The sequence below is a fragment of the Stylophora pistillata genome, chromosome 4 (assembly GCF_964205215.1).
Source record: "Stylophora pistillata chromosome 4, jaStyPist1.2, whole genome shotgun sequence".
In the NCBI taxonomy this organism is placed as follows: Eukaryota; Metazoa; Cnidaria; class Anthozoa; order Scleractinia; family Pocilloporidae; genus Stylophora; species Stylophora pistillata.
This window is the reverse complement of record NC_142522.1, coordinates 29,235,952-29,255,842: the sequence shown is the minus strand read 5'-3', so window position 1 is coordinate 29,255,842 and position 19,891 is coordinate 29,235,952. Positions and strand designations below refer to the sequence as shown.

General features: G+C 36.3%; 2 protein-coding genes and 1 long non-coding RNA gene across 4 annotated transcripts; 1 reads left to right on the top strand and 2 right to left on the bottom strand.

Annotated features, from left to right (window-relative positions):
- The first annotated feature begins 5,462 nt into the window (after positions 1-5,462).
- On the top strand, positions 5,463-15,930 carry LOC111328900 (NMDA receptor synaptonuclear signaling and neuronal migration factor). 2 transcript variants are annotated; one of them, XM_088757795.1, is made up of 14 exons: positions 5,464-5,628; positions 5,720-5,806; positions 5,985-6,046; positions 6,572-6,872; positions 7,195-7,263; positions 7,365-7,561; positions 8,007-8,080; positions 9,123-9,170; positions 9,827-9,901; positions 10,827-10,860; positions 11,087-11,157; positions 11,580-11,659; positions 12,072-12,250; positions 12,767-15,930. In XM_088757795.1, exons 2-14 carry the CDS (start codon positions 5,742-5,744, stop codon positions 12,853-12,855), a joined length of 1,344 nt encoding a protein of 447 aa, XP_088613921.1. In that variant the 5' UTR covers positions 5,464-5,628; positions 5,720-5,741; the 3' UTR covers positions 12,856-15,930. The 2 variants fall into 2 exon arrangements, with proteins under 2 accessions (XP_022789167.2, XP_088613921.1); XM_022933432.2 differs by having other exon boundaries at positions 5,463-5,806.
- On the bottom strand, positions 6,458-8,120 carry LOC148733236 (uncharacterized). Its single transcript, XR_016000318.1, has 2 exons — positions 7,776-8,120; positions 6,458-7,141 (listed from the first exon to the last, which is right to left on the bottom strand). It is a non-coding gene; the product is annotated as an uncharacterized LOC148733236 (long non-coding RNA).
- Positions 15,253-18,733, bottom strand: LOC111328850 (trans-L-3-hydroxyproline dehydratase). Its single transcript, XM_022933384.2, has 2 exons — positions 17,905-18,733; positions 15,253-15,733 (listed from the first exon to the last, which is right to left on the bottom strand). The coding sequence occupies exons 1-2, from the start codon at positions 18,679-18,681 to the stop codon at positions 15,470-15,472; spliced, it is 1,041 nt and encodes a 346-aa protein (XP_022789119.2). The 5' UTR covers positions 18,682-18,733; the 3' UTR covers positions 15,253-15,469.
- Positions 18,734-19,891: the final 1,158 nt, after the last annotated feature.

The window sequence follows — 19,891 nt, the reverse complement described above, 5'->3', positions numbered from 1 at the left end:
AACGAAAGAAATTGTCTATGAATTGTTAATTCCTTACCTGCGGATTGTCATTACCCAACTTGTCCTCCACCTCAGAGGCACCACTTCCTAGATTTGGTCTCTGTCACGCCGAGTTTAAGATCATTTAATTCCTTCTTGCGCATTGTCATTACCCAACTTATCCTTCACCTGCCAATTGGGATTTTTTAGTCACTTTGTATATTTGTATTACTTATTCCATCCAACTTGATGGCGTGAAAGCCTCCAGCGAAGAAATTGTCCATGAAATTGTTACTATTATCATGCGTTTCTTTCCAGTTCTCTGATGTCCTACTGTGTCTTCAAAGTTATGTCCCAGTGGCTTCTTGCTACTCTTTGGCACAACGCTTTCCGCGATGCATGAGCAGTCCGGAGGATAGCCGCAGATCTGGCTCTCTACACCAGGTCTTTACGTTTTTCGAGATGGTTCGAAATAATATTCATGAATTCTTTTGGTTTCGAACAATAGGTTCTGATTTTTGTCCTTATTATTATTATTATTTGTTATTATTTTTTTTTAGTATTATTGTTATCATTATTATCATTTTTTATTGCTATTTCTGATATTAAAATTTGAAAACGGCGATTCAGCGGTATACTGCGACTTATCTTGTTGTCTTACTCCAGCCATCAGTTTACTAAAGAAGCAATGAGCGGCGAAAACAAATGAAAAAATGAACAAAATCTTTGAAGGCATCGACTGGAATTGACACGTTCTTGCCAAAAAGAAGTTCTAACTGGCACGAGTTAATTTTTTAGGAATTGATTCATCAGTAAAGAATTTCACCTTGGCCGAGCTATGATCACGCGCTTGATAGTTATCATGACAGTTGGACTTTGGTTAAAATTGTACACGAAATATGTCATTCAGTCTTCATCATGTTATTCCCGAGTAATGAATCGCTTGACCTTCCGATAACTGGCAAAAAAGACATATTTTACCGAAAACCTTTATTAAATGCAAAACACACAATCTTGTATATAAGATCCTGCAAATCTCCCTATTTGTTTAAAACCTGTAAACTTTAGATTGAAGAATATCCAAAAGCAGTCCAAAAACTCCCCTATAATTCTCCTCAGAAACTTATCTATGAGAATTTTATCCTTTATTCTTGATGATGTGAGGAGGTTCTGAGGAATACTCTCCACCAAATTTTTACCATTTACTTTAAATGTAGACCTTATATACCAAAACAACTGTTTGAGGAAGAAAAAGTTTCCTAAAACCTTTCTTTCGGTGAAAATCCTAGGTGTAAATTCTCAAAATTCACTCAATGCAAGGACCGGAAGTTGAACTGGTTCCTTCTTAAACATGTGATTAATGACGTAGAAGGGAGCCTCAAAAACTTTCGAGCGATCGTAATGGCGTCCAACTCTGCTGGGTCGATTTGTTGCTCTTTGGGATCATCTTCGGTGATCGAGGGTTCAGACGCCCATGGAACACAACTAAATTGAAAATGTGAATTGGCCGCCATAAAGAGATTCTATAATCACAGGCGGTCCTAGCATACTGTGTGTGATTTTTGGGTCTAAAGGTCATTAACGGGAATACCTAATATATTAAGATCGAATTTTAACCATAAGCCTTGGGCCGTTAAAAAAGGAAAAAATAAAAAATAAAAGATAAAGAAAAATTAAAAAGGATGATAAAAGCGAGGATTATAAACTGAGAAGTCTCCTTACCATTTTTCCGTAGCCACTTTGTTGCCAACGGTAGTTTTAAAGCTGTTGTCGACTTTCTTTGTAATGCGTGTGATGCTAATCAACTGTATGTATGTGTTTTTTTATCAGACAGTTGACTAGTAGCATCACACGCATTACAATGAAAGGCATTCTCAGAAGTAGCCAAAACAGCGCTAAAACGACAAAGCAGCTACGGAAAATGGTAAGGAGACTTCATACGTTACCATTATTCCTCGCTTTTATTATTCTTTTTAATTGTTTCTTGATTTTTTAAAAAATATATTTTTTTAACAGCTCACAGTTACGCTCAAAATTCGATCTCAATATGTTAGGTATCCCCGCTAATGGACCTTAGACCCAAAAATCACACACAGTACGCTTGGGCCACCTGTGCTATAACTGACGTTTTGAGCATAACCCCTTAGTCAAGGCGGAGGGCGAATCGATCCACTCTGAGCGCGGTAGGGCTACGCTCGCAACGTCAGCTCTGGAAACTGTTTACGGCGGCCGATTCACATTTTCAACTCATTTGATAAAAATAATGTTTTTGAATCAAATGTTGGCATTTTAACCAACATGCTTTAACATAAACTTTGCTTTTTGTTTGATTGCACTACAGTGCGCCAGTTGATTGCTCTGCATGCCTGAGCTGAACCTCATAATTAACATCACGTTAACTTGAATTTAGAAGTACCGAAATCTGTGCGAACAGACAGTCTTAAAAAAAATTGTGTATGTGACATTCTCGTGAATTTTGTAGGTGAGATTATTTTGGTTAAAAAAAAAAAAGCACATTGACTTTGCATGATAAAAGTCTGACAGCATTTGAAACCCTTAATTAAATTACCATGTCTCACCATTTTTTTTTTTCTGTAACTCACGTATGTATCCAAAAGAGAAATATGAAAAGGAACTTGAAGACCGAAGAAACTCCGTCGGTGCCACACGATTGTTGGATGTCATAGGCACTGAACAACACACACTTTTTCGAAAAGTTTTTGTGGCATTGAAACGCGCACTTGAGAAGGGTGTGTTTGACTGACAGTCGCTAGACGTACTTGATCTACTCTTTATGTGCTATCGCTGGATGTATTTTACCGTCATTAGACCTACTTGACTGCCACTGAGCGTACGTAACCGACACCTGACGCATATTATCATCACGGGACGTCTCTAACCGTACTTAACGGCATTGGTGGTATTTGACCGTCACTGGACCTGATTGACTGCCATTTAGCGTACTTACCTGCTCCGTAATGGATTAGATTGAACCTCAAAAGATACGCGTTCCCGAGCCTTGAAAGAGAGAAATTATAATTGAATAGCTAGTTGGAAAGAGAAAAAAAATTGAAATAAACTGATCATTAGTTGAATGGACCCACGTTTGATGCCAGACTAAAGATTCTATGTCGGGGGGGGGGGGGAGGGGAGGGAAGGGGATATCTCTACATGTGCCTTTAATCAGCTTGGGGAAATCAGTGTGGTTTTCTCCCGTTGTAGGGCCTTGTGTATTAAACTACATATCGAGAGTTATGAGGACTTCCTAGTACCTGAGTATGTATAGAGACCGCAAATTGAACGAACAAACAATGTTCGATACATTTTCGGGTGACCTTTGGATCTTTGTCAAATGGGTGTTTTAATATTCGTCTCAAACGTCACCATCCACGTTAGTTTCTGCGTAGCTTATAAATACCTCTTTGTGTTTCATCGTACCATGCTGTCTTGTTGGGCTCACTACTCTAAATTGTTGTACCAACATTAGAATGTTAATACCGCCGCTGCCTAACCGCTGAACGCGTTCTAATAAGCCGTCGACGATTGGTGGTGAATGATAAAAAAAGGTTGACGAACGTGTCCTTTTTCCAGGGTTCAGTTTTGAAAAACTAACAAAAATAAAATTTCCTCAACTTCAAGTTTATTGCATCAGTATAAATGCATATTTTTACATTGTACATATTTATCAAATAATGACAATTTGAAAAATCACAAAATTTATAATAATACGGCTAGAATCGTGTTTCTTCAGGTTCTTGCCAAAATAAATAAAAAATAATTTGCTGGAGGAATAAAAATAAAAACCGCGGTCTTTTTTTATCTTAAAACTCTCATGATAAATACTCAAAAGTGTTGTTTGTATTTTACTGCTCACTCTGCTGGCCTATTGGTTGTTCTAGTTACTTACGGAGGATAAATATCTTTCTTTTCCACAACTTCCAGTTTATTATACAAGCATACATTTATTCTAACATTGCTATTTACGTTACTGAATAAAGTTGTTCAAGTTGTCACCAATCGCTCGCAAAGCTCTTCCAATTTCTCTGTATTGTCTCTGTTCTGCATCACGGAGGCCAACATGAAGGTCAGTAGTTGAAGTGTTTTCATTTTGTGAGCTTCTATCATCTCTTGATTGCCTACTCAATCTTCTCTGTCTGGTTTGGGTTGTACTTGAAATGCTGTGTCGTTTGAAGACCTTGAACTCCATTTTTCTTTGTGCCTTCGAAAATGAAAAGCCAATTTGAGTTTTCAAGAAAATTGTCAATTAGAGAATTATTAGTTGATCCAATACCAAATTCTCTGAAGTTACATCATAAGAATTGCGTGGCAGAGAGTAAGGAGAATTACTAATGAGATCTTGAGTGAAAGGGTTAAGGAGTCTTAGATGAAGGTCTAGAATAACTCTGGATGGGGGTAGGCGCTTACTATTATCTGCTCGTTTGTTTCATGTTGAGTATGTAATCGTGTTAGTTTTGAATGTAGTGTTATCTTAAAATGGATGCTATCGAGCAAAACCTTTACAAAGGGCATCACCAGTCTCGCTTGTTAATGCCGAGCAGGCGCACTTAAAAAAAAACGCTCAGATGAAGGTGTACTAAAATCCCGCGTGTCTGTACTTTATTGCGTAGGCCATTAACCTTTTCACTCCCTCTTACTGTCTGCCATACAATTCCTAAATGGTTAGAGTTTGGTGCTGGATCAACTAATGAACCCTAATTGCTATTTCTCCTTATTCTCAGTAGAAAATGCCCTGCACATCCGAAGATTTTGGACACTAGAGGCTACTTTGGGATTTTAGACGCTAATGACCGATTTTGAATTTTGGACACAAGTGGCCCATACTCGATTTTGGACACTGGTGGCCGATTTCCCTTTACGGACACTAGTGACCGATTTTCGTTTTTAGATGCTAGTGGCCGATTTCCGATTTTGGACACTAGTGGCCGATTTCTGAGTTTATGCACTAAGAAAATTGTTTATCATTAACAGGAAAAATTAAAATTAATCGAAAGAAGCCTAGGTTTAATCAGCATTGGAGCCTAGAGGATGGATCGATAGAGGAACAGTGAGATTCTTGAGCTCGGCCTCAACAAAAGTTATCATTACTGTTACTATTATTATCATCATTATCATCATCATTATCATCATTATCATTATCATTATTATTATTTTTATTATTAATATTGCTGTTGTTGTTAAAATTATTATTTGTCACCATCTAATTTATTGGATGTCAATTAGTCTCCATATTCTTGAATCATTACACTTCTCTTGTGGAACTGGGTACTCAGATCAGAGATGTGGGATGCGGCAGTAGTAGTCATATACAATCTAAATTGCCGACTTTTTAATTTACAATTAATTACTCACAAACGTCTGTGGTCGCTAATGAGAAAATGTCCTGACATCATTGTATACAACTTGTGCAATGATGCGTGAAACAGCAATTAGTCGCGAACAAAGCTGTTGCTTGGTGACTTTGTCAATAAAATTGAAAACTAAGCCGCTTGATGACAAATTTTGCTAATACGTGACTCCTTTGAGAGGCTACTTTAGATTTTTTTCAAAGAACATTCATTCTGTAACGGAACGAAGCTTAAAATTAGGGTGCAAGGATAACCCTCACGAACTCCTTCGAACACTTCAGAGGTATCTTATTTCACGTAAAGCGCGCGTGTGTACACGATTTGTTTTCCACCAAAGCATGTGTGCAACTGACTAGCCTCCTCACTCAAAGTAGTTCCACAAGCCTTATCTGGAAAATGGGTGCTATAGTTTCGCATCGTAAAGGCCAGAGAAGGATATCACGAGTAGAACAAAAAGCAGTGTAAGTTTTTTGTAAAGGTATTACCTTTGATTTGATGGGTAAACAATTCGAACGCATCGAGCTTATTATAATGTGTTTATTGCCATTCATACTTGCATATTTATCATGGGAAATGTCGTTCAAAAAATGGATTCTGATTGCTTTCACTAACAATCCTTTCCTTTCCTTATCTCCATAGAGCGGTTAATGCATTCTCGACGCACTCAAAGCAAAATGAAAATTCAAAGCAGGAACTCGAAGGCATGTAATAAATTGATTGTTGAATTTCTCGTGTGTTATTTATTTACGATTGATGTATATTGGATAATAATGTACACAAAGCACATAAATAGTGCATAACTTTACCTTTGCACCCGAATATCCGTAAAAGAAGAAATTGTTTCTTGACCTGGTGGGTATCTTGAGCTGTGTTACTCAGAGCAATTGAACAATCATCAGTGTCTTGATTAACCAGGTTTTGTCATCGTATCATGGATTTTGCAGTAGTTATTAAAAAAAAAAAAAACTACTTGAAAAGTTTTTATTCTATACCCACTACCATGAAATTTGAACCATCCATTGCTAGAAAATCGAAGAAAAGTTTTTTTTTCTGAATTAGAGGCAAAGTTAAGTCTACATTACTTGATTAATCAAAGGATTGTAGGACAAAAATCATTTTCTTTTCGCCCACATTTTATTTTGTAAATTATCTGCTACTGTTGATATTTGATTTTATGGAAAATGTTAAAGGAAATCAACAAAATCAGTCTGTTTCAACTTTGTCAGCTCCTACCCAGCCACCTGCACCAAAGACCAGTTCTGCAACATCCAGAGGCAGTCCAAACATTGCGGTGGCATCTTGGGGTGAAGGGATTGTGGGAACATCCTCTCATTCCTTAAATGATAAAGGTGTGATTACATCCAGGGGTGTACAGAATGAGGTCAAGTCTAGTAAGGAGATGTACCCATCTCTAAAACCTAAAACACCAGACTCAAACAAAAACACAGAGCTATACACAGGCTTTGCCACAGTCACACCAATACCACCCCAAACAGATAAGGACCTGGCAGCCATAACTATACAAAGGTACTGACATTTTTTAAATATTTATTAGTTAGAAACTGCTTGACAGGGAGTAAAAGCATGGCTGTGCTCTAAGAAAAATTAAAGGGAGCCTAGTGCTCTGAAACCGTGAAATCCAGGGTTCCCAGCATATGCTTTTCATGAAAAAACTAAGATTCTTGAGTCGCCCAAGAGCAAAAGTAAGCCGCCAGGGGCCACCGGGCGCTGCTAGACCACAGCCCTGAAGTGGTTAGTATTTTAGGCCATAAACTTGTTTCACAGTCTCCTTGTGTCTGATAAAAAGGAAATGTATTTTAGCAAGCAATTTTCATCATTCCTGTTATAGACATGTGAGAGGCTACCAGTCCAGGAGGCAACTTGAACAGGAGGAACTTTCAGCAAGAATTATTCAACGGTATGCATTTGCTCATCTAAAATAACATATTTTCTTTAAGCTTTATTTGAATTAGCATTCAGAGTGAATAAACCAAATAATTCAATAATTTAAACCACCAGAGGCTACCGCAAGTACAACACAACAAAAACAGAAAGGAATGATCCTCAAAGGTTCGCAGACATTGCTGAAGAAGAAGGAGATGATAGTAGTGATGAGGAGGAAAATAAAAAAGATGAAAGGAGAAAATCTGAGTATAGGAAGCCGTGGAAAGAATCAACAGCTGTTGCTCCAGTTCTAGACAATAACATCAAAATTGGTGAGATTAATAGTTACATTTATCATTTTGTGCACTAAAATAGATAGAGGGTCAGTCTGCAGGGGAAGGATCAGCTTTGAGGGTAAAGAAAAAAGAGTCTCCTTTCTAGTTAGAAGTTGGTCCACAATTTGCAGGAGTTTATTGATGTCATTTCCATGATATCCCATAAATTGGTGGAAGCTAGGCCACCACATTATAAGTTCAGTGCCCTTACCACTTCGCCATTGTACATGTAACCATTGTACATGTATATATCCTATGTACAGAAGTTAGGGTCCTGCAATTTATGAAATAATTGTTGTAAAATTGAAATTATTGGAGGAGGGGGGTGCAGCCAAGAGTTCATAAAGTTCCTTCATAACTTTTGTATCACACTTAGGACCAGTGAGAAATAACTAGCTCATCTTCACTATAACTTCATACAAATATCATTCCATTTCCACAGGAGAAAAGACAAAAGAGAACTTTAACATGTACCAGGAAGACATCACAGATTTGAAGTGGAAAACAGAACAACAGGTAACTTAATTAAGTGGCATCCCCATGATCTATCAGGGTCTTTGAATTACTGCTCCGAAACGTGGCACTTCTGTAATAAGAAATCAGCTGACAAGTTAGAGTTGGTGAACAAACGTGTGCTCCGTTTTGTTTTTAGAGATAAGTCCTCGCCTTATGAGGAACTTTGTAAGCGTATCGGTCTCTCAAGTCTTCGTGAACAGCGATTAGCGAAAATTTTGTCCACTGTCTTTAAGATATTAACTAGTGATGCAGGACCAAAAAGCTTACGTGATCTTATAACAGTTAGGTGCTCCACTTATAATCTTAGGGGCACCACAATACTGGACCTCCCAAAAGTAAAATCAACAACCTTCAGGTTAAGATCATGGAGATATGCTGCATCGAAACTATGGAACGCTTTACCGGACGAGTCTCGAAAGATACAGACATTTACTAGTTTTAAAAATTACTTAAAAACATTAGATCTCACGGGAATCTAGCGCGGTGAGGATCTATTTTTAATTATATTTCAACTCGTTGACTACATTATTAAATTCTTATATTTTAATATTAGCCTGTTTTTAATGATTACATTTTACATTTTATATATTCTAGTTCTTAATTCTTAATTTATTTAAATTTATATACCTTCACAAGGCTTTATAATTTCCTTTTTTCTTTTTATTTCGTGGCGTACCTGTAAACTAGCTTTTAGCTAAGCGTTCTGACCACGTTAAATAAATTGATTGATTGATTGATTGATTTGAAAAAAGGACTTGGCAAAGTAGGACTGGAACTGTCCTATATACCTACCTACTCTTACACTTTGACTTATGATCCTGGTGCCTGCGACCAATCTCACCCTAACTCAACCTATACTTGCTAATCTATTTCATGTTCCCACTAAAACATTAATTTTGTAGGTGTCAATGCATGCAGATACCAGCTGTCATCAATATATATCAAGCACACTCATTTGTGACCCAAAGACGTCTGAATGCTCACTGAAATATCAACTTATTATTTTAATCATTTTAAATGTATTTTATTCCTGCTGAATTAGTTGGAAATGACAACAATGGGAGATGGTTACATTCCTCCAAGAATGGTGGTAAGTGTTTACACCCTCTTATATGTATACACAGAAATGTAATATTTAATGAACATATTTGGAGTCTTGGAGAGTGAGGGTCTTAGGATTAAGTAGCTACATTTGGAGATGACAAAAAAATTAGTGTCATTAGCAACCACAATCCACAAAGTCTTGCAGAGTAAGACTTGGTATCCCAAGCTTTGTGGAAGTCAGGTTTTGCCCACCTATTGTTGTCTTCAATCATACCCTGTAAGGGATGGACCCTATTAGCACATGCCATTCATAAAAAAAGTTGGAGAGCTTCAATGAGTTAGAAGTGATACTTTACAAAAGGGAAATGAAAACGTGGGTTCTCTGCAAAAAGAAGAGACAGATTAAGAAGGCATGAATGGTTTAAGGAACAAGCCTTTGGTACTGATGCACAGTGCATCCGTAAGTTTATAGGACAATGAGCGTAAGTGGCCATCCATTCACGACCTGACTAATGCACTTAATGCTTGTGTCAGGAGTTGGGAATAAGGATAAATAGCAATTCGAAAGACTCTGGTTGGAGGGTTTCCATGTAGTTCACCAATTTCAGGCTCAATAAAAGAAAATATGAGAATATTTTGTTCAAATTTGATTATTATTGAAAAATAATAATTTACATCATCTAAATTCTCAATCACGTCAAGCTTATTGCATCAAATGTTCCAAGATCTGATGTTCTAGAAAAGATAGTGAAAGAGGACATTCTCAAGTTAAGTTATGTGAGTATATGTTTATTATAAATACCTGTATATCATGTTTTGATTTACCCACTGTAATTTACTTATGGTTAAAGTTCTTTATTTAACAATTATTTGTTGAAGGCATGGTGATTATTGTCAAATAATCCCCGAGACGAAGTCAAGGGGGTTATTCAACAATATTCACCAAACCATCAGGTGAATAATTGTTTTAGTATAATTTCAGAGCTGAACAACAGAGAAATTTCTAAAATCATAAAAAAACATTTATTAACATTTTATTTTAACATTTTATATAAACCGCGAAGAGCAGTTTATATAGTGTCATACAAGGAACCACTCGACCAATCAGATTGCTGGTAACTCTTTGCTCAGCTCTGAAATTATACTAAACAGTGATAGTTGTTTTCCTAGTTTGGGCATGGATTCATATTCTTTGGAAAATGAAGTTCCTTAATATTCAAGGTCTAGAATTAGCTCAGGAAACCTGAGGGTGTAAATTCAATTCAAACTGGTTATTAAGTTTCACTGCTGTCTGCTTGCTTTATGTTAATTCACTTTTCACCCCTCACTCTGCCCTGAAGTTAAAATTAATACCCATGTGTATGGGACAGATGTGTGTTTATCAATACTTTTATTAATATTTTTGCCATTAAAATCATAAAGTCCATTTTTAAAATTATCATTGTAATAACCATTACAATGTATACATTGTATTACATTACAATGTAATACATGTATTTTGTTTTGGATTAGGTTTCAATTTCTTTCTGTTTTGATTTTTAAATAACAAATTGAAATGTAATTGATCCTTTGAACTACCCATATCTGATCAGTGAGTTTCCGCTCTACATGTAGTTTCCTCATACATTAATTTCTCTGTTAACTTAGGAGAGTTTAAAGGATAATTATACTTAACTTGTTTTTCTCCTTTTCTGTAACATAGGATTTTTCCACCACAACACTTCAAGTTTTATTGGGTAATAATTCTAATTTGTTACTATACCTATCTACTGTACTATAAGTCAATGTGATTAAGTTATCCATTTCCCTGCCTAATCATGTAAACTAAATGAGGCTGATCTGCTGGAAAGCCTACGCTGTGGATGTCAAAAATCATATTTTACATTTTGGGAATGAAATCACCTCCCCTGAAGGAGAAAAGAAACAATTAGTGAGTAATCAAAGTACATTTTCAATCAACAGATAAAATTATATCCATGCTTGAGGGATTCCAGAGCAGAAGTAAAGCTAGGTCAATAGCATTAGTTTGTCAGGTATACCCAGTTTTTTTTTTTATTGAGTTGATGTAATGATGTCTTGTTATTCTAGTGTCAAATTTACCACATGTCATTTGATTTATTGTCACCATTATCATCTTCTTGTGCACATATTGTGTCAAATAAGGAACCATATCTAATTATCAACAATGTCACAACAAATAGATCCTATTTCAAATGACCCATCCAGGTAATTCATCCACTCAGTATCTCAAAAGGTGTACAAAGACGACCTCTATTCTTTCAAACACTGATGTAGCTAGCATGCAGTATGACAAAAGATGAGCCACTTCAAGTATTGTTTTTTTCAGTTCACAGATTAAGAAGTTAATATTACTTCAAAGAAATTATTTTAATAAATTTCTCAGTTCAAATGAACAGGTCTAAATAATTGTTGCTGTTGTTTTTTTTAATACCAGGGAGGACCTGGCTTCTTCAATCCAATTAAAGGGAAGATGTTTACAAAAGCTAAATATAAACAAGATGAGGAGATTAGCAGGTATCTCCACTTAATTCTCCATAAGTAACAAGATAACTTATTTAATCAGCTAAATTATGTCAGTTCTTGAGTGGAAACTTAAGCTGTACCATAGATCTCAATCTGAAGATATTTTACTACTGAGTGTTGACACTGGAAGGAATTGCTACCCATAAAAGTATCTTAATGAAGCGTAAGAAATAGAAATCCATTACCAAGTAACTTTTTAAAACCCAATTCAGGGTTTCCATCAAGAAATTTAGGATCAGAAGAACATATGACATTATGGCTGCACATCTGAGTGAAAAATAGCTGAGGTAATTAACTGATACATCACTGGAGTATTCTGTGACCTTGGGAGGGATTTCTGCCACATCTGATGCCCAAATTAACACCCTGAAATTCTCACCCTGCTTTCACTTAATTTTTGCAGTTTTTGGAGCAGTCTTGGTACACATATGTCAAAACTTGGCCCAGATCAGACAAAGATCCACATCATTGGCAATAATGTGACTGGAAATAAGAAAGGAGAAAAATTATTGAAGTTTCTTTCCAAAGAAATGCAACCATCAAAAGTCAAGGTTGAGTCACCATTAGAATTTGGACAGGCAGGTGAGTGAAGGTCATTTACAGTTCACAGCTGGGTATTCTTTCCAAATAATCCATCAAGTAATCAATCTACACACTTTAACTGATTCTGCAAGCTAAAATATGGGCTGTTTAACATCACAAGGGTATCACCCAATCATCAAACCTTTCCAGTGTCAGATATGACAAGTTTTCTAAGAAAATTGGAGATGAGATTGTTTACCTCAACTACTGGTTTATACTTCTAATTATATTCTTTTACTTGAGACACTAACTGGTTTGTAAATGAACCATTACAGAGAAAAAGCTTTGATGGGAAGCCTTACTTGTTGAAAAACTGTCCTTGGCATTGAAAAAATAAATTAAAGATGTCTGTTAATACTTTTTGATTCATATAATGTCCAGGGACAAAGAACTGAGTTTCACTTCTAAAAGTACCCACAACTATACTGAAAAATACTATTGTGTAAGTCTACAGCATTTTTTATTGTATGAGTATTAAAGAATATGTTTTCCTTTTCCTATTCTTTCTCGTTTTAGGCAAAGAAATGCTGGCCCTTTATTTTGATCATGACAAGTACAGAATATGGAGAAGCAAAATGCATTCCAAAGTTTCATTTACCCTTTGAATTTTTAATCCCTACAATCACATATTTTCTCTCCTTTTGGTCTAATTTACTACTCAATTTGAGGTATCCAGTTCATACAACACAATATTTGTAATAAGTTATTATTTATGTATTTCACATTTAATTTTTCACTTCAAAAGTGAAAATATTACATTACATTACACATACATGTATTAGTTAAAGGTTGGTCAATTCAGTACATTTGGTTGATTCCATCAGTCATCATAAATTATTATATAACTTAAATGGCACCAAGTCCTACATCCTATGAGAGGGATGTCAATGTCCTGTTTCAATGTAATATTTTTGTACATCAAATTCTAAATAAAACTAACCCATAAACCCTTTAGTTCCCAAGATCTGATCCATAATTCCCAGTTCTGGTTGTCATGCTTTTCTTTGTGAACTGGCCCTGAGAATTTGGTGAAACATCAAGATAATACCTCACAGGTGATGAGGTTGTTGTTCCCTTTCCCTATCTAACTCATTTCAATTGTAAGGAGAAGATAGGGGACCTTAAGTAAAATCCCCCAATTAAAAGTCATATATATTTAACAATTATTCACCTTGGGTTTGGTGAATATCGTCGAATAATCCCCGAGACGAAGTCAAGGGGATTATTCAACAATATTCACCGAACCTGAGGCAAATATAATTGTTTTAGTATAATTTCAGAGCTGAACAACAGAGAAATTTCTAAAATCATAACATTTTAGTAACATATTTTATTAACATTTTATTTTAACATTTTATATAAACCGCATGGAGCGGTTTATATAGCATCATATAGGGAACCGCTCGGCCAATCAGATTGCTGGAAACTCTGCTCAGCTCTGAAATTATACTATATAAAAAAAATTATATCTATATGTTACCTCTAAATTTTTCTTTTAGTGCTTTACCTGAAGAAAAAAGGTTGAAGGTGAACAAAAAGAGATGTACACAAATATCTTGAGCACTAGCATTCAACTGTACACAGTTTTGAATTTAGTACTTAACCCTTTGACCCTTCTGAGACTCAACACTTGTGGCTGGTGACTTACATGTTACAACAATTTCAGTTTGTTTACTAGCCGAACTGGCTAGTGGAAATGGAAAACCACTAGCCAAAACCGAATTTCTACTAGTCTGCATATAGAGATTGATATAAGCACTTTTCCATTTTAAGTTTATTATTCATACAGTGTAATAAAAATGAAAACAGCACTGCATCATGTAATATTTGAACCCTACAATGGAATTAGGGACTCCTCAATTTACTGTATCAGTACATGCAAGGCCATATCTATAAATATGAGCAAACATAAATGCTACATATATGTGCAAACTTGCATACATGTTACATATATGTTTTCATCCTTGCCAATTTTCATATATGACGCATATATGCAGACATATGTGACATATATATAGAAATGACTGTAGCATTTTAACTATATGTCACATATGCACATATATGTGACATAATTATATGTGCAACGATTGAACCTATGTCACATATATGTCACACATAATGTAGATTTGGTAAGATTTGGTAACGATTGAACCTATGTCACATATATGTCACACATAATGTTGATTTGGTAAGATTTGGTAACAATTGAACCTATGTCACATATATGTCACACATAATGTAGATTTGGTAAGATTTGGTAACGATTGAACCTATGTCACATATATGTCACATAATGTAGATTTGGTAAGATTTGGTAACGATTGAACCTAATTGTCACATATATGTCACGCATAATGTAGATTTGGTAAGATTTGGTAACGATTGAACCTATGTCACATATATGTCACACATAATGTAGATTTGGTAAGGGTGTCACTAGTTGGCTACTGTTAGTGTCAAGCCCCGACTCTCAGAATGACAAGCATCTAATTTCGCCTCACAATATCACCATTGAATCATACATATAAGTCACAAGAATAAAGGACATAATTGCCAACTATAGAGGCCCTTGTTCATTAAACAAATTCTTCTTGTAAGCTGATGTGAAGGTGTGAAGGGTTGAGCTAAACTCAACATTTTCAAAGATCACCTTCCGCCTTCAATTGGAAGAAAAGCAGAGTTATGTGACTACTGCTCCACTGTAAGCAATTTGAAAGGACTAAAATATACAAGTATATATTAAATATAGAATAATAATTTTGTTTTGCAAGAATCTGACAGGCACTCATACCATTAAATTTTATTAAAGTTGTGCAGAAAGACAGAGACTGCTGAGCATAATTCTTTGTTGGGTCATTTCAGTCCTGGGGCTTTTTGTAAGCCTCAATTATAAGGCATATATATAGGAGTTTTGAGTTAAAAAGTATTTTTTTTAAAGATAGATACTGTATGGTTTTTAGTAAGTGATATAGGGTTACTTGGAAAAATCTACTTCCAGTGACTCAAGACATTCAATGTTTAATTTTTATGTGCAAATGATAAGCAACTTCTTTAATTATAAGTAAAAATTTAAGGTCCCTTCTACTTGGCATTTTCATACATTCATTTAAACAGAAAAAATGGGGGGAAATTAAGGCACCCTAATACCTACATTGCATTTAAAGTAATTAATTTCCAAAGAAATATCATATTTTCTTTCCCTTAACTAATATTTTGTAATTATTTAAGAAGAAATCCTTCTCTAAAGGGATCATCTTTTTCCACTGTGAATGTGCATTTCCCAGTGTAATATGCATTGCCTGCAACTTCTACATGAACTGCATCAAAGTCTCCAACCTTGGTTTCCTTCACAGCCTGACCAGTGAATGTTGAACCAACCAGACCCTGCTCAAAGACACGCATCTGATGCAAGCCAATCTGTTTGCGTGCATACTGTACTGCAATGCGGGCTGTCACCCCTGATCCTGTCGGACTCCTATCCACCTACAAAATAAAAAGTTTTGCAAGTTCAGTACTCCATTTTATGAAACAATATTTATTAATCAACAATTATTTTTAGTATTGGGGATTATTCAACAATGTTCACTGAGCCTATGGCAAATAATTGTTATGGTATGCTCAGGTGCTTTTGAATTCTGTTGTAAATTCTGTAAATAAAGCATTGCCTACATTTGTTACAATTCTGGTGATTACTCATATCAAAATAAGCAAGGAGTTTTAGCAGGTTTAATCAATTAAATCAGCAAAACCTTCATTTCTTTATTTTGGAAAGTGTTCCACCAAACTCAGTTAAATCTTTTGAGCTCTTCACCACTGAATTTTCCTCTATCATGTTTATCACTTCTTTAGTAACATTTATGACAAAATGCAAGGCAGTCATTTTGAACTTTAGTGCCTCTGTAATAATCACCTTGTGTGAGGTGATTACAGTGAGATATGATGCAATGCTTAACCAATCAGAGTGCACAATCACATAGGTTTGTCTCAATTAGGTATCGCGTCTTTTTTAATTGCAGTACTGTAATGCTGAATATTTGTTTCACAGAAACAGCAACAACAGTTTTATCTGTATTCAGATAACAGTTTACATGATTTCTTATAACCAAGAGGCATCAGCAAAAAACAAATACATTAGACTCACTATGAAATAATTGATTGGTTAAGAGCCCTCAGTCATTATACAATAGCATGAGAAGCTAACATGATTCAAGCAAAACCTGCTGTGGAAATAACAATTATTGCATTGTCAAAATCAAAGTCCGCCTATTAAGTTTCCAAGCCCCTTGTCCATGAAGTGTTCTCAAATTTTGCTAACTCAGGGAGAAGTGTCTTCTTTAGCAGGTAGTGTAAAGATTGTATAATAAAACAATTATTGAATTTAGCTTTTTGCTTGATATCATGTTCCACCTCATTCAAATATTGCTTACTTCCTGCTTTTGAGGTTATTTGTTCAATATGGAACTGGTGCACCTCTTATGAACCAGTCCAAAATTCCCCCCCCTCCTCTCCACCCTTCAAAGCAGCTGATAGTCAACCTTCCCACAACACTCGCATTAGATGTGTAGATGAAAGGGAAAAAAAACACAGGTAAGCCACAATCGTATCTTGCTACTTGATTTAAATTTTATCAAAACCACTGACTGTAATATCACTTCAAAACCAGGTAAAATTTCTCTGAAGATCCCCTTTTTACGACAAAATGAAGATTTAAACCTAACAGAGCTATTTCATCCCCTCCAAACGTGCATGATTAATTGATAATTCACCATGTAGTTTTGCTTTGTCAAATTTTCACAGAAATGAGACAAATTTCAAAAGATTTGATGTTTAATTCGGTGAAGCTATAAACTGCTTGATTGCTGAGACTTGACTGGCTGAAAAAGGTAACGAATTTCCTCCCAAGCAATTATCCAAATATATTGTGGTTTAAAATCATCACCTGCCCACAAAAAGAATACATTATGCAGTTCACTTAGTGATCTGGGAGTAACTTGCCACATGTAAATGAACCCTCAAATGGTTTTCACTAACGATGAGAATCCAAATTTTAAAACCGTAACACCTGCCCTCAGAAGAAGCCACCAGAGGCGATACAGATTTCGTTTGACAGCTTAAGTACTCGAATATATCGAGCAAAGCAGAAAAATGATTCACTTTGACAACTAGGATTCTGTTAGAAAAGTGAAACTATGTACTGCACTACACATACATGAGTGCCACAGATTTTCAAAGCGAAGCTCAATAACACAAAGTACAGAAATTAATTTATAATTTATAGTATGATCACAAGTGTACTTTTTTGAAACCAATCTTATTTGCATGATGACTCTGAGCATTTGCTATTGCAGAAACAATAAATCTCGCTGCAGTCTTTCCTTGTATTTTCTTGCTTAAATATCCAAAATATATTTCGAGCGCGCGCGGGAAATCCATTACAGAGTAAGGGAACGTGGGTATATAACTTCCTAAAGCTGAGAAAGCGCAAACAAATAGAGCAACAATTAATAATGCCAACCTAAAATCATCTTCGATCTTTGGTCAGATACCAAATGACAACAAAATATACACTTCCAAGTTCCCTAACCGATTGCCACAACACTGTCTTCATCGAAAAAAATACGAAGTAAGAATAAAAATATGGGAAATATTCTCACCTCACTGTCTGCAAAGACACAAACATTCGCTGTTGCCTCTTGTAAGTCGCTATTAAACATATCTTTCCCATCGGTAACGATAGTACCATAAAGAAAAGCTAGTTCCTCACTGTCTGGGTGATGCAGCCTTATTTGACTTTTCCCCGCGTTGGTAATCGCAATAGCAGCTTCCACGATATCGGCGAGTCGGGACGAACGCACGTCGACACCCAAACGATGCGCGGGAACTATGGCGTAGAACGCTCCGCCAAATCCTATATCAACTTTTACCTGGCCAAATTTCTCCGTGTTTACCTCCACATCGAGCCCAAAAGCAAAGGCTGGAACAGAAACGAAACGGACACGGCCCGATTTGCCTTCTTCTATATCGACCAGGGCTTTCACCACGCCGCAAGGACACTCGATGAAGACAGGTACTTCACCCACACTGGAGCGCGACACGTCCGTGCTGAGAAGGCCCGAGTCGACAGCGTAGCGGCCGAGTGCTATGACAGCGTGGCCACACATGGTGCTGTACCCTTCATTATGCATGAAAATCACCCCCAAATCGGCCATTTCGCTGTGTGGTTGGACGACCACAGCACCATACATGTCATGATGTCCGCGAGGTTCAAACATCAAGAGTTTCCGAAGGTGATCAAGGTGTTCTCGAACGTACCGTCTTTTGTCCAGAATAGTGTCTCCTTTAATCTCGGGGAAGCCAGAACCGATTATTCGCAACGGTTCTCCTCCCGTGTGCATCTCGATTGTTGAGATCTCTAAGCTGTTTTCTTCCATCGTAACAACTGGCAACGAAGGAGTCGAGTAGGTCAAACGGAGTTCAGCTGATTTAAAGACTGTTTGTGTTTGACTTCCGGTGCGCCTCCCGCGCGCATGTCCCGCAGTTAATTGAAAATGGGAATTAATTGACTTCCAGGGGTTTTAGGGGCATACGGTATTTCGACGACGGGACTGGACTGGACTAGTAAAGAGCGGACTAGTAAAACGTGGATTAGTAAAACGAGGACTAGTAAAACGCGGACTAGTAAAACGCGGGCTAGTAAAATGCGGACTAGTAAAACGCGGACTAGTAAAACGCGGACTAGTAAATCGCGGACTAGTAAAATGCGGACTTAACAACGACAACAACAAAAAAAAACCAATTTCTTACGAAGGCGATCACAAGACTTATGGCGAGCCAATTTAGTGAGTGACAATCCCTGTTTTTCTCTTTACAAGAAAATTGTCGCCTGATCAGTTAACTTGTGTGTGTTTGTCACAACAGTACTGCTGTTTCTTCAAAAGCGTATGCTATTTTTACTCTTCAATTGACAGGTGTCACATCGTGACAGTTACTTTTCAAAAAAATATTTGAAAATTTGTTCGGAAGCCATTTCACTACCTTTACAAATAAAAATGTTTCGGCGAAAGCTTTCTCTTTGATTTGAATAAAGTTTGTTTTCTTTATAACTCACTCACTATCAAATTCTTCAGTTCAAGGAGGATTTTCCCGTAATTAAACTCGTAATTGTAGCCCTAAATCATTCGGGTTCTTCAAATTAAAGAGAAAGCTTTCGCCGAAACATTTTTATTTGTAAAGGTAATTAAAGGCTTCCGAGCACATTTTGAAAAATTTTTTTGATAAGTAACTGTATGTGACACCTGTCAATTGAAGAGTAAAGAAGCATACGCTAAACAGCAGTACTGGCGTGACAAACACACACGAGTTAAATGATCATGCGGTGATTTTCTCGTAAAAAGAAAAACAGAGATCTTACGGAAAGTATTTTTCATTTCCAACGACGATTAATCATCGAAGATTTACCTCTGTTCCGTTTTAAAATGTCACGGAAAGTCAAATTGTAAGTGAAGGCAAATATGTGTTTTGGAGTGGTCAGTCTGCTTGTTTGTTTTCTGTAATGGCGTGTGTAAATCGGTTATTCTTCCACCGAAAAGCTGAAGTCAATGAGACTCTTTCTACCTGGACACAAGGAGATTTAATGCGACT

Bases quoted from the DNA above. Each gene is read 5' to 3' on its own strand.
- LOC111328900 (XM_022933432.2), top strand. From the start codon at position 5,742: ATGGGTGCTATAGTTTCGCATCGTAAAGGCCAGAGAAGGATATCACGA. The intron at 11,660-12,071 runs GTATCTCCACTT...TAATTTTTGCAG, and splicing joins CAAGATGAGGAGATTAGCAG to TTTTTGGAGCAGTCTTGGTA. The intron at 12,251-12,766 runs GTGAGTGAAGGT...TTCTCGTTTTAG, and splicing joins ATTAGAATTTGGACAGGCAG to GCAAAGAAATGCTGGCCCTT.
- LOC111328850 (XM_022933384.2), bottom strand. From the start codon at position 18,681: ATGGAAGAAAACAGCTTAGAGATCTCAACAATCGAGATGCACACGGGA. The intron at 15,734-17,904 runs GTGAGAATATTT...TTTATTTTGTAG, and splicing joins GTGTCTTTGCAGACAGTGAG to GTGGATAGGAGTCCGACAGG.